The 14,158-nt window shown below is 48.3% G+C and overlaps 1 protein-coding gene across 1 annotated transcript in view; it reads left to right on the top strand.

The window, feature by feature from the left end:
- Positions 1 to 14,158, top strand: part of ADAMTS16 (ADAM metallopeptidase with thrombospondin type 1 motif 16) — a 225,964-nt gene that overhangs the window by 198,480 nt on the left and 13,326 nt on the right. Inside the window, exons 20-22 of the mRNA XM_004380276.2 lie at positions 9,168 to 9,369; positions 9,519 to 9,713; positions 12,660 to 12,884. Of these exons, the coding sequence (XP_004380333.2) occupies positions 9,168 to 9,369; positions 9,519 to 9,713; positions 12,660 to 12,884 (622 nt within the window). The remainder of the gene's footprint in view (positions 1 to 9,167; positions 9,370 to 9,518; positions 9,714 to 12,659; positions 12,885 to 14,158) is intronic.

The raw sequence follows: 14,158 nt of genomic DNA, 5'->3' as shown, positions 1-14,158 counted from the left end.
CCCATAAAACAAAATGAGACTATTGGGGCACAACAGCCCAGGGACAAGGACTAGAAGGCAGGAATGGACAGGAAAGCTGGTAATAGGGAACACATGGTTGAGAAGGGACTGTGTTGACATGTCGTGGGGTTGTTAATCATTGTCATAAAACAATATGTGTACTAACTGATTAATGAGAAAATATTTGTTCTGTAGACCTTCATCTAAAGTACAATTAAAAAAAAAAGATTGATGCGAGGATTAAATGAGATAAAGCATTAAAAAAATGGATGTCAGAAGAGACTCTGAAACTTGCTCTTGAACGTCGAGTAGCTAAAGCAAAAGGAAGAAATGATGAAGTAAAAGCTGAACAGAAGATTTCAAAGGGCAGCTCGAGAAGACAAAGTAAAATATTATAATGACATATGCAAAGACCTGGAGATAGAAAACCAAAAGGAAAGAACAGTTCAGCATTTCTCAAGATGAAAGAACTTAAGAAAAAATTCAAGCCTCAAGTTGCAAAATTGAAGGATTCTACAGGGAAAATATTAAACAACGCAGGAAGCATCAAAAGAAGATGGAAAGAATACACAGAGTTACTGTACCAAAAAGAATTGGTTGACATTCAACCATTTCAAGAGGTAGCATATGATCAGGAACCGATGGTACTGAATGAAGAAGTCCAAGGTGCACTGAAGGCATTGGAGAAAAACAAGGCTCCAGGAATTGACGGAATATCAATGGAGATGTTTCAACAAACGGATGCAGCACTGGAAGTGCTCACTCGTCTATGCCAAGAAATTTGAAAGATAGCTGCCTGCCCAGCTGGCTGGAAGAGAGCCATATTTATGCCTATTCCCAAGAAAGGTGATCCAACTGAAATGTGGAAATATAGAACAATATCATTAATATCACATGCAAGTAAAATTTTGCTAAAGAGCATTCAAAATCAGCTGCAGCAGTATATTGACAAGGAACTACCAGAAATTCAAGCCAGATTCAGAAAAGGACATGGAACAAGGGATATCATTGCTGATGTCAGATGGATCCTGGCTGAAAGCAGAGAATACCAGAAAGATGTTTACTTGTTTTATTGGCTATGCAAGGGCATCTGACTCTATGGATCATAACAAATTATGGATAACATTGCAAAGAATGGGAATTCCAGAACACTTCACTGTGCTCATGAGGAACCTGTACCTAGATCACGAGGCAGACATTCAAACAGAACAAGGGAATACTGTGTGCGTCAGGCTTGTATCCTTTCACCATACCTATTCAATCTGTGTGCTGAGCAAATAATCCAAGAAGCTGGACTATATGAAGATGAACCAGGCATCAGGATTGGAGGAAGACTCATTAACAACCTGTGTTATGCAAATAACACAACCTTGCTTGCTGAAAGTGAAGAGGCCTTGAAGCACTTACTGATGAAGATCAAAGACCACAGCCTTCAGTATGGATCACACCTCAGCATAAAGAAAACAGAAATCCTCACAACTGGACCAGTAAGCAACTTCTGATAAATGGAGAAAAGATTGAAATTCTCAAGGATTTCATTTTACTTGCGTCCACACCCATGGAAGCAGCAGTCAAGAAATCAAAAACGCGTTGCACTGGGCAAATCTGCCGTAAAAGACCTCTTTAAAGTGTTGAAAAGCAAAGAGGTCACCTTGAGGACTCAGATGTGCCTGACCCAAGCCATGGTGTTTTCAATTGCCTCATATGCATGTGAAAGCTGGACAATAAATCAGGAAGACCAAAGAAGAATTGACTCTTTTGGATTGTGGTGTTGGCAAAGAATGTGAATATACCATGAATTGCCAAAAGAATGAACAAATCTGTCTTGGAAGAAGTACAGCCAGAATGCTCCTTGGAAGCAAGGATGACGAGACTATGTCTCACGTACTTTAGACATGTTATCAGGTGAGATCAGTCCCAGGAGAAGGACATCATACTTGGTAAAGTAGTGGCCCAGCGAAAAAGAGGAAGACCCTCAACAAGATGGATTGACACAGTGGCTGCAACAATGGGCTCAAGCATAACAATGATTGTGAGGATGGCATAGGACTGGGCAGTGTTTCATTCTGCTGTACATAGGGTCGATATGAGTCAGAACCAACTCAACGGCACCTAACAACAACAACTGAGGCGTTGATAAAGCGTATTCAATTTACCATGGACTGCCAGAAGAAAGTGTTAAAAAGCAAAGATGTCACCTTGAGGACTAAGGTGTGCCTGACCCAAGCTATGGTGTTTTCAATTGCCTCATATTCATGTGAAAACTGGACAATGAATAAGGAAGATAGAGGAAGAACTGATGCCTTTGAATTATGGTATTGGCTAAGAATATTGAATATACCATGGACTGCCAGAAGAACAAACAAATCTGTCTCGGAAGAAGTACAGCCAGAATGCTCCTTAGAAGCGAGGTTGATGATACTTCGTCTCATGTACTTTGGACATGTTATCAGGAGGGATCAGTCCCTGGAGAAGGCCATTATGCCTGGTAAAGTAGAGGGCCAACAAAAAAGAGGAAGACCCTCAACGAGATGGACTGACACAGTGGCTGCAACAATGGGTTCAAACATAGCAGTGATTGTGAGAATGGCATAAAACTGGGCAGTGTTTTGTTCTGTGGTAAATAGGGTCATGTTATGGATTGAATTGTGTCCCCAAATAATTTACGTCAACTTGGCTATGCCATGATTCCCAGTACTGTGTCGTGGTTCTCCATTTTGTGATACGATGTGAGGTAAATCCTAACCTTGAAGGCAATGGCTTTGGTTTGTTTTTGGTATGATGTTAATGAGGCAGGATTAGAAGCAGTTATGTTAATGAGGCAGACTCAATATACAGGATTAGGTTGTATTTTGAGTCAATCTCTTTTGAGATAGAAAAGAGAGAAGGGAGCAGAGAGGAGAGGGACCCGAGGTCCCTACGCTGAGAAGCTCCTAGACTCAGCCGAGAGGGAAAGCCTTGCCCTAGAGTTGATGCCCTGAGTTTGGACTTCTAGCCTCCTAGACTGTGAGAGAATAAATTTCTGTTTGCTGAAGCCATCCACTTGTAGTATTTCTGTCACAGCAGCACTAGATAACTAAGACAGGTCGCTATGAGTCAGAACTGACTCAACAGCACCTAACAACAACAGCCAGAAGAAAGAACAAATCAGTCTTAGAAAAAATACAATCAGAATGCTCCTTAGAAGCAAGGATGGCGAGACTACAGCTTGCTTACTTTGGATGCGTCATTAGGAAAGACCCGTCACTAAAGAAGGACATCATGGTTGGTAAAGGGTCATTGAAAATGAGTGACACCTGCAATTAGATGGACTGACACACTAGCTACAAGAGTAGACTCCAACACACCAATGTTTATGAAAATGGTGCAGGACCAGGCAGTGATCTGTTGTGCTGTACACAGGGTTGCCAGGAGCCAGTGCCAACTCAATGGCAACTAACAACAACAACAAGTTGAACGTTGTGATGGATACATAAACATGTGAAAGTCTTAAGTGCTGAAACCTGACTTTGTGTTGAAGAAGCACCTCCACTTTGTAATGAAAGCTATATTTTAACACGTCCTTCATGACATCTAGCCCTCACCCCTGCTGAACTAAATCCAACCGTGGATACTAATATTGATCACGGCCTTCTTGTAGATTGTGTTGTGACACAGTTTCCACCCAGTCATCATTCCATGTGTTCACTGAGCTATCAAAGACTAGTTCCTAGGAGGTCAAGGTTATTCCTGAAAACAGAGTGGCAGAGTGTGTGATCTTGAATCTTCAAAGAGAATAAATAGAAGAAAGAAAACAAGAGCGAGTTGTAAGATGGAGCTGTCAGTATTTGCTCTCTGAGAGACTGACTGATGCCGAGTCAAGGAGCAACCCTCCCGTGGCTCTCGTTAGCCCAGCAGAGGCTCAAGTTCAGGTCTAGGCTGGCCCTGAATCTGAACTGTTGTCATGGCACAGGGAGTGTTTCTGTGGTGGCTTCTTGACAAGGTGTTTCACTCAAGGAAATTACTCTCGTTGCAAAACATGACATGAGCAGAACCAAAATGTTATTTCTATTTTTTAAAATATGGGAGGGGGCAGTCATATTTAAGTAACAACTAATGACTGTTGATAATTCAAAAACCCATTGCCGTTAAGTTGATTCCGACTCATAGTGACCCTAGGTCAGAGTAGAACTGCCCCATAAGGTTTCCAGGGAACGGCTGGTGGATTCAAACAGCTGACCTTTTGGTTAGCAGCCAAATGCTTAACCACTGCGCCACTAGGGCTCCGTTGATAATTAGGGATATTAAATATTGAAGAAATGATGCCAGGACATCCTACCTAAACCGTTGTGTGAAAGTCATAAATCCCAACACTTCTCCTGGCAACTTGGAGAGCCTGGAGGGTGTGCCTGGGAAGGAGCCTTCGGCAGTGGGGAGCCCTGGCTCTGGGGACCGAGTTGTCTCCTACACTGGCCTTGGAAGCCTGACTGATTTGGCTGATTACCAGCTGCTTACTTTGTCCAGATTGGTGGACTTAGTAAAACCAAAACAAAGCTAGAGCAAGCACGGCTGCCAGCCCACTACTGAGCACACCTCGCCGTGATCACCGGAGCCTGGAAGCCTGGAAGCTTGTGTAGATCCTGACTCTTTAATGAGCTAGAATCAAGACTTTTCCCCAGAGCTCTCCTTGTGACACAGAACAGACACTTGGCATTCCCACGTGTGGTGTAAGTGATCTTCGTTCAGGGGATTTCTTAATGATGGGCAGTTAAGAGAGAAGGGCAGAGGGTGGATGCACACATTTGAAATAACTCAAGATGGTGGAGACGGGAGGATTTAACAAGGGGCTGTGAAAAGCCTGAGAGTAGCCAAGATGCCTTTTGCAGCCCCAGTGTGGACACATCGATTATAGTTTACAAGGCTGCAGGATGGAGACAATGCATGTAAGAAGTGGAAGGGAACATAAGAACAGCATAAAATCACACAGAGGTGGCTAAGGAGCCATGAAGAGGCTCCAAATGTAGACTCATCACAGCCACAGCAGCCGAGAGCTGATCCTTCCTAACAAGGCCACGTGCTGTAGACATTTTAACCTGTAATACAAAAACAATGCCGTTGTTATGTGCCATCGAGTCAATTCTGACTCATAGCAACCCCATATGACAGAGTAGAACTGCCCCATAGAGTTTCCTAGGCTATAATCTTTATGGGAGCAGACAGCCACATCTTTCTCCTGTGGGCCCTCTGGGTGGGTTTCAACCGCCAACCTTTCGGTTAGCAGCCAGGCACTTAACCGCTGCACCACCAGGGTTCCTTACAAAAACACTAACCCTGTTGATACTGAAAAATGGAGGCATGTCCATGGCTGATATGGGATCATTCCTAGAAGTCTGAAATAATTTCTCTTTATGCTTATAAAATTTTTCATTACAGCCTTTTTTATAATTTTCTGAGAACCATAATGGAATCTGTTTAGGAAAGAAAAAAAACATTTGTTGTGAAATAAGTCAAGGCTTTCTACAAACAGAAGTAAACATATTGTGGTGCTTCAGAAAGATGCCAAGCAATATGGCGGTGCTGCCAATGGTCCCAGGGTGGGACAGCACCAGCATCACATCCAGGCAGCACCATCTGTGTCCCTCTCCTCCTTCTACCATCTAACCTATCCCTGGGACCTTCACAGATGTCCAAAAATTGGCTCTAAAATGACTTAAGTCATGGACTCCTTCAAGAATTTGAGGAAAGCTACTCATTTTTCTCAGAAATTGCAATGTACACACCACACATAGAACTAGTACAATTCCAGGATGTCCATGGATCTGCTGGAGCTTGGGGACCCTGGGCCCTAGTTAGGAACCCCTAGACCACAGGGTCCTTGGGAATATTGTTAAGCCTTGAATGGCTTTCTACTCTCCACAACCAAAGGTCACAATCCCTTAGGATTTGGGTAGTGAAAGTAGTTGCTCCCTCAATTCATTTTGTCTTCATTTTCTTACTGAAATATTATACCGTTATTGATTACATTGTATCGCCCCCCCCCCCCCCCGAAAAAATATGTGTTGGAATCTTAACCCCTATACCTGTGGATATAATCCTGTTTGGAAATTGGGTTTTCTTTGTTATATTTAACTAGATCATACCGTATTAGGTGGGCTGTAAATCTAATCACTTCTGAGTTATACAGAGTGCATATCAGACAGAGAAACACGTGTACACACCAAGGAAAACAGATGCCATGTGACGATCTCCAGGGAACGCCTGCAGCTACCGACACGGAAGGAATTAACACAACTGGGACCCTGGATTGGACTTTTAGCCTCCAGAGCTCTGAGAAAATAGACTTCTGTTCTTTAAAGCCACCCACTTGGGGCATTTCTGTTACTGCAGAACGAGGCAACTAAGATGTATACTTTGATCCTTATGGTAAAATATTAAAGACATGGAAAAGATGTTAACACAGGCTTTGCAGTACGAAAATGCTGAGTAAAAAGTTGCATATAGTGCCTGCTCTCAACCATGTTAAAAAAACCTCACACGCACACATACATACACCCAAAGAAAGTGCTATAGGAAATGTGAAGAGATAGTTCCAATGGTTATCTCTAAATGGAGGGGTTGGTTTATGAGTGATTTTTATCTCCTTCCCTGTATTTCTCTATTTGTAACGAGTTCACAAACTCAGGCCTCTAAAAATTCTCACCCAATTATTCTGAGTGTTTCTGAGAGGCGCCTCAGGAGCTCTGGGTTAATGCTGTGGCCCTCCATTTGAGCGTGTGCTGGGATGTGGTGTGGGGGAAGAGGATGGGACAAAACAAAGCCAGAGGGTAGTCTTGGAGCATCTTCACAAATCCATCATTTTGCCTGGAGATTCAGGAGAAAATTATTGTTCTATTGACTCAGACTCAAAAACACTGTGGTGTAGAATACAAAGCATACATGCTCTGGTGCTCTGCTCTGAGCTCCTGAGACTTAGCTGGGCCAGGACTCACCAGGGCCTCCCAGACCACTGATGTCCCTGCACAGCCCCATCAGGACCCACACTGATGGGGTGGAGACTTGGTGTCAGGAAAATATGATGCTTCCAACCCTCTGTGCTCCTCATCGTAGAGCGGTCTTGCCCTACTGCCTGAGGAAGACGAGCATGGCTTCCTTTTCCTTCAGTGCTACTTTGCTACTTTTCACAGCTACCAAGGCCGTGCCCTTGGGCCCCAAAGTCTACCACAGAATTTCAGATTTTGCTAAATGCCCCCATCTCCTTCCTTCTTAGCCCACAGGGGGCTGGACAAGTTAAGACAGAAGGTGAAAAATCGTCAACCCTCTTAGAGTCCAAACCACTGACCCTGGAGGGGGCGGCAGCCACACCACCCGAGGAAGGACTTGTTCCTGGGCCCCATTTGAGCCCCTGGACCCCTCTGCCCTCTGCCCTCCTGAATAAGGGCTTCTGAAAAGCCAACCACTGCTTTGTAAACACACCCAGGCTTGTCAAGACTAGACTGTGGTGCCATTGGGCTGAGCCCAGCCCTGACTCCATCACACCTCCCATCACCTGTGGACAGGAGTGCTCTTATAACCAGAAAAGGAAACCAAGTTATTCAGAGAGAAACCATGATCTGGCATCAACAGCTTCTGACAAACTGGAAGAAAGATAAGCAGACAGTATGAGCCTCCTGGTGGAAGAACATATAGTCACTTATGACATAGTCATACAAATAAAATTTAAAAAAAAAAATAAGAATCTGCACGTGATCGAGCCCCTAGCTCCAACTCCCAAATTATAGGAATTACAGAGGAAAGAGGAACATGTTAAGTAACACCAAGAAGATGTCATTCACAAAAGCTGTAATCAGCAAAAAGCACCAAGGGAGACTCAGTAAGGTAAACAATCCTGTTTCTGCAACAAATAAACTGAATAGAAAAATTTGAACAAGATAAAGGGGGAACCTGTAGAGTCAAAGAGAAGAAAGCATCCACTAGTAGTAAGGTGTAGATCTCATTCGGATTCGGATTCAAACAAGCTGATCAGATCCAGCGATGACACTGACGAGACACCTGGGAATTGGAACACTGACTCAATGTTTAAGGGAATTATAGTCGATTGTTTAGGTGTCATAATGGTATTGTGGTTGCGTTTTAAAAAACAAAGAATCCTTATCCTTTAGAGACACCTGTGAAATATGTACACGTCTGGAATTTGCTTCAAAATTATACGAGGGTGGAGGGCAGGCGTAAGTTAATTGTTGAAGTTGATGGATGGGGACACAAGGGCTCTATTTCTGAGCACGTTTGGAATTTTCCATGAATGTAAACATTAGAGAGCAAACAGACACACTGTGCAGAGGTGGGTAATTTCCCACACTGGGTGAGCCCAAAAGGCGGGGTTGGGGGAAGAACGACAGACCCCAGTCGAAGAAGTGAGAAGGGATGGGGACCAGGGAGAGGACTCTAGAGCAGAATTGTGCTTGTCTAAAGTAAGCGAGCATTCTGGTTGTACAGCCAGAATGCTCCTCAGAAGAAAGGATGGCAAGACTTCATCTCACATACTTTGGACATGTCATCAGGAGGGACCAGTCTCTGGAGAAGGACATCATGCTTGGTAAAGTAGAGGGTCAGCGAAAAAGAGGAAGACCCTCGACGAGATGAATTGACACAGTGGCTGCAACAATGGGCTGGAGCATAACAACGATTGTGAGGATGGCGCAGGACCAGGCAGTGTTTTGTTCTGTCGTACACGGGGTCACTATGAGTCTAAATCTAACAACGACAAAGTAAGTGAGCCACAAGTCTTGCCATCCTCCCTTCTAAGGAACATTCTGGGTGTATTTTTTCTAAGACTGATTTGTTCTTTCTTTTGGCAGTCCACAGTATAGTCAATATTCTTCACCAACACGAGTTTGAAGGCATCATTTCTTCTTTTGTCTTCCTTATTCATTGTCCAGCTTTCACATGCATATGAGGCGATTGAAAACACCACAGCATAGGTCAGGTGGATCTTACTCACCAAAGTGACATCTTTGCTTTACAGAACTTTAAAGAGGTCTTTTGCAGCAGATTTGCAGGGCAGAACTACACCTCTGGGAAACTTGCAACTAACAATAACTATGAGTGTGTAGGCAGTGGCTGGGGCACCGCTGGCCGCTGTTGTGTGGACATGGCCACAGCCCCACCCCTCAGGTCTCTTGTCCCTCCAGCTGGTCCATCGGGAACTGGAGTGCCTGCAGCCGGACCTGTGGCAGCGGAGCTCAGAGCCGGGCTGTCCAGTGCATGCAGCGGGCCCGCTACAGAGCAGAGTGGGTCTCGGCCAGCCTGTGTCCTCAGCCCATGCCCCCCAGCAGACAGACCTGCAACTCCCAGAGCTGCCCGCCCGCCTGGAGCGCCGGGCCCTGGGCAGAGGTAAGCCAGCAGGTGGAGCGCGGGAGGCTGCAGGGCCCCATCCTGTGGGATGCAAAGCGAGATTATCCCCAGGGCCCTACGGGAGCTGTCATTTTAGCGACTGGAACACGGCTGATTTGTGGAGCTGACTCCTCCCTCTGCCTGCACAGTGCTCCCGAAGCTGCGGGAAGGGGTGGAGGAAGAGGTCCGTGGCCTGTAAGAGCACCAACCCGTCCGCCAGGGCACAGCTGCTGCCCGACGCTGTCTGCACCTCGGAGCCTAAGCCCAGGACTCACGAGGTGTGCCTGCTGAAACGCTGCCACAAGCACAGGAAGCTGCAGTGGCTGCTGTCGGCCTGGTCGGAGGTGGGTGCTCCTGGTCCCAGGTGGGGGCGCCCCGTCCCAGGTAGATGCGCCTGTTTACAGGTAGGTACACCTGGTCCCAGGTAGGTGCTGCTCATCCAAGGTAGTGTGCCTGGTCCCAGGTAAGTGCCCCTGGTCTGAGGTAAGTGCTCCTGGTAACAGGTAAGTGCCACCTAGTCCCAGGTAAGTGCCCCTGGTCTGAGGTAGATGCTCCTGATCTGAGGCAGGTACGCCTGGCCCCAGGTAGGTGGGTCTCGTCCAGATAAAATGGGTCAGAGCAGCGTCTTCTTGGGGCTGCCTCTTGCTTTTGTGGTTTATCTGGTTCCCTCTCCTCTTCACCCCACGTCCTCTGTGCCGTCCAGGTTCTGCTCCCCACAGCTTCAGGCCACCCTCCCGGGCCTGAACCCACCCCAGGGCACTCCTCCTGTCTCCTGGGCTTTCAGTCATGTCTGTGGAGGCCCCGGCCCTGGGGCCCCAACGCCTGCATCACTTAGCGCTGAGCAGAGGTGCCTGGGTGGGGGGCTCTGAGCGTGAGAACAGGGTGCGCTCCTCCAAGCTCATGGTGGGCAGTGGGGACTCGCCTACCTCCAGGGAAGCTGTAGCCACTTCTCAGGAGAGCCTCTCTGGTTCAGACCGGGAAGAAGGCAAGTTACTCTGGAAAGTAGTGCCCACTTCCCAAGACAAGAGCAGATGAGCAGTCTGGACATTGGCAGAAGAAACCTCCTGTACTGGGTTTGCTGAGACTCGCTGATGCAGCCTCTGGGGCTGCCTGGAGCTGCTCTGGGTTGGGGGGGGCCCTGCTTGGAAACATGTCTCAAGTGTGAAAGGTTTTGTGACTGGGTTTAACCCAAGGTGGGCCCAGGCACTGCATCTGGTGCAGACCACTGGCCTGGGCCCAGCACAGCCTCCCACCCCAGGGCAGCCTCAGGGCAGCGGGCCAGTCCTTTGTCCCAGGCGCAGCTGGCAGGGCATAGTACCAGAAGCCAGCTGCCGTTGAGTCAACCCCCACTCCTGGCAACCCCCTGTATGTCAGAGTAGAACTGTGCTCCGCAGGGTTTTCAATGGCGGATTTTTCAGAAGTAGATAGCCAAGCCTTTCTTCCGAGGCACCTCCGGGTGGGTTTGACCCTCCAATGTTTCAGTTAGCAACCAAGTGTGTTAACCATTTGCACCACCCAGGGACTCCAAAACCATTTATCCGTTGTAGTCAAGTGGATTCCAATTCATGGCGACCTCTGTGTGTCAGAGGAGAACTGTGCTCCATGGGGTTTTCGATGGCTGATTTTTTGAAAGTAGATTGCCAGGTCTTTCTTCTGAGGTGCCACTGGGTGGGTTTGAATCTCCTACCTTTTAGTTAGCAGGCAACTGCGTTAACGGTTATTACCACCCACGGACTTGAAGGGACATGCATGCGTATGCCCTCACACACACACACACACACACACACACACTCAGGTGTGTACACAGGTATACTCATACACACACACAGACCAAGCTGCTGTCTTAGGCATGGCCCCCAGCCACCACCAGAGCACTCGTCCACTTCGGCCTCCATCCTGGCGTCAGGGCACACGGAAAGCATACCTGTAAGCCTAAGGATGGGGTGGAGGCCGGAATGAGGCAGGTAGGCACCCCGTGGCCTCCACTCACATAGCCTGCAGGCACTTCAGCCCAGTGGCCCTTCAGCACTGTGCAGCACTATCCACTGGGCCCTAGGACAAGTCATCAGTGCCCCAGGCCCCCCCAGGAGCCCCCTCCCCAGGGACCCCCTCCCCCAGAGACCTCTCAGCACCTCTCTGTCGTGTGCTGTCCTGCACAGGAGGTGGCTCCAGCCTCTACCTGACCCACTGGCTTCCCCAGGGCCTCTGGCCGTGTTGGGGTTTCTGGCAGCAGGGCCAGCTCAGGCTCCCAGAGGTGTCGGGGATGCATAGATTTGCTCTCTGTGGGTGTCCCTGGTCTTCATGGCCAGCACTTGGCTCTCTAGGAAGGACATATGTGTCTGAGTTTCCTCTCCCAGCCCCTACTCTAGGGGCCGTGTCACACCTGCAGGTGGGTGGTGTAACCATGGGCTGCGCATTCTGGTAGCAACCACAGCTCCACATCCGCATTCTCCCATGCAATGACAGTGATGGAATGACCCCTTTAAAGGTTTCTGACTGCCCTGCCCTCCTTATGCCGATAGTGGTACGCCACTAGGACCTCAAGATCTTTTCCTTTTTTTGATGGATGGGGAGGGAGAAAGGCCTGACTGGGTTTTTATAAAGATTAGACAAGACCAGAAAAGTCAGCCACTGAAAACCCTATGGAGCAGAGCTCTACTCTGACACACATGGGGTTGCCATGAGTTGGAATAGATGACAACTAGAAAAGACAAGATAATATATGAAGTTCTTAGTACAACATCTGACATACAGTATGAACTCAGTCAGTAGCCATTTCCTTTCCTGTTTATTTAGGTCACTTTGTTATCTGGGAAGAAGTCAAGTACTTAACTCAGTGTAACTTAGATATCAAAACATATAACCGAGAGAAAATCCACTGTTTTATGTGGGATGCATCGAGTACCACTAATCCCAGGATTGCTACAATCCATGATATTGTGGTCCTATCTTGCTAAGGTCTGGGTGGCACAAATGGTTTGCGCTAGACTACTAACTAGAAGGTTGGTGGTTTGAACCCACCCAGCGGGACCGTGGAAGAAAGGCCTGGAGATCTGCATCTATAAAGATTATAGCCAAGAAAACCCCATGGAGCAGTTCTACTGTGTAACACATGGGTCCAATGCATTTTTAAAACTCCAAGGCCCAATGCATTTTATAGAATGTCTACTGTCTACACTTATAAAAATGTTCATGCTGATAACCATGACCATTTAAGCCCGCAGATGTTTTAAAAGAGACAACCATTAAAAGAGAAATATTTTTCACCCCCGTCTCGTTTTATATTTTAGTGCTCGGTCACGTGTGATGGAGGAATACAGACAAGATTCCTCAGATGTGCTGAGAAGTTTCTTTCCGGGAAGTACCGAGAGCTGGCCTCCAAGAAGTGCTCACACCTGCCTAAGCCCGACCTGGAGCTGGAACGTACCTGCGCCTCGTCTTCCTGCCCCAAACACCCCCTGTACCTGGCTGCCGGACCCTTGCAGGCCGCCTGGTTCACCTCGCCCTGGTCTCAGGTAGGGGGCGCTAAACTCTCTGCAGGTGGCGGGCCAGCTGGTCGTGCTGGCTCCCTGGAGGCATCTGCAGGGTTCCATTCCCAGTGCCGGCTCGGCCACCTGGAGGCCCTTCTTGAACGTGTGCTGGGTGCCTGTCTCCCTGGAGATGGTGTGGTCTCGTTCTAAAGTGTCACTTGATTCAGTATAGGAACATGTAACCTGCTTGGTAAAATTGGGGCAGAATTCCCCAGAGACAAGAGTGAGTGGGGAAGAAATATGAGATCCAGAACAAATCAGTGATTCTAAGTTCTCACCTGCTAACCGCAAACCCGCCTTCCTTCCCCTCCCACGTCTCCTTCACCCTAAGGAAGAACTCCGCTGCTGCTATCCTAGCCCACCCGTGCTCGTGTCCCGGGATTGCTGGGGGCTCCGGACCCTCACATGTGCCCACTCGCCCCCCCTCCCTGTCTGTGGCTCTGCTCTTCAGGACCTTGTTTCTGGATTCCTCCCTGTCCCAAGGCCATGTTCTCAGTCCTGGAAGTTTCTGCTCTCCAGTCTGGGCAGCCTTGTAGGGCAGAGCCTTGCCCTGAACCCATGCATGGGTGCAGGTGGAGGACTGTATTCTCCTGATCTCGTCAGCCAGCCAGAGAGAGCCTCTTTCTGACTTGCACAGCAGTTTCTGCTCTGGGGCAGACACAGCCTCTCTGATCCTCTCCTTCTTCCCAAACAGATGAGGTGGAAGGGAACGGAAGGAAGAAGAGGGGTTGGATTTGTGATGGAGACCCCACCCTTGTCTGTCCCTCCACTGCCACCCTGCAGAGGGCCCTCGCACCCCTGCTCTCGGTAGTGCATTTACTGAATCCAAGCCTTGTGCTCACACTGGGGACACCAGGAATTAAAGCAGTGACAACAGCCAACACAAATTGGGACCCCATGTATGCTGGCTGCCCTATGCATTGTGGGGTTACAGAGCGTTTATTCCTCCTATAGGTTGCTGCAGCTGGGTACGGAGGGTGCTTGGGGCGGGAAGACGAGGCTCAGGGGCGCTCCAGACCCACGTCGGGCTTGGGCAGGTGTGAGGAGGTGACATCATCATCCCACTGCACAGACAAGGAAACTGAGGCTCAGAGAGCTGTCTGCCCAGAGCTAGTGAGAGGCAGAAGCTGGCCCACCAATGGGCCTACGAGGGCCACATGATTTCAGAGAATACGCAACACGCGTGCTTCCTCTGGTGGCCCATCGGCCTCAGTGGGGTCCGCGCCAAGGCCTGGCTGGCCACCCCGCACTGGCCTGCC

The sequence above is a fragment of the Trichechus manatus genome, unplaced genomic scaffold (genome assembly GCF_000243295.1).
Source record: "Trichechus manatus latirostris isolate Lorelei unplaced genomic scaffold, TriManLat1.0 scaffold00072, whole genome shotgun sequence".
In the NCBI taxonomy this organism is placed as follows: Eukaryota; Metazoa; Chordata; class Mammalia; order Sirenia; family Trichechidae; genus Trichechus; species Trichechus manatus.
Note: the sequence above shows the minus strand (reverse complement) of the source record. Positions and strands in the feature narration are given on the sequence as shown.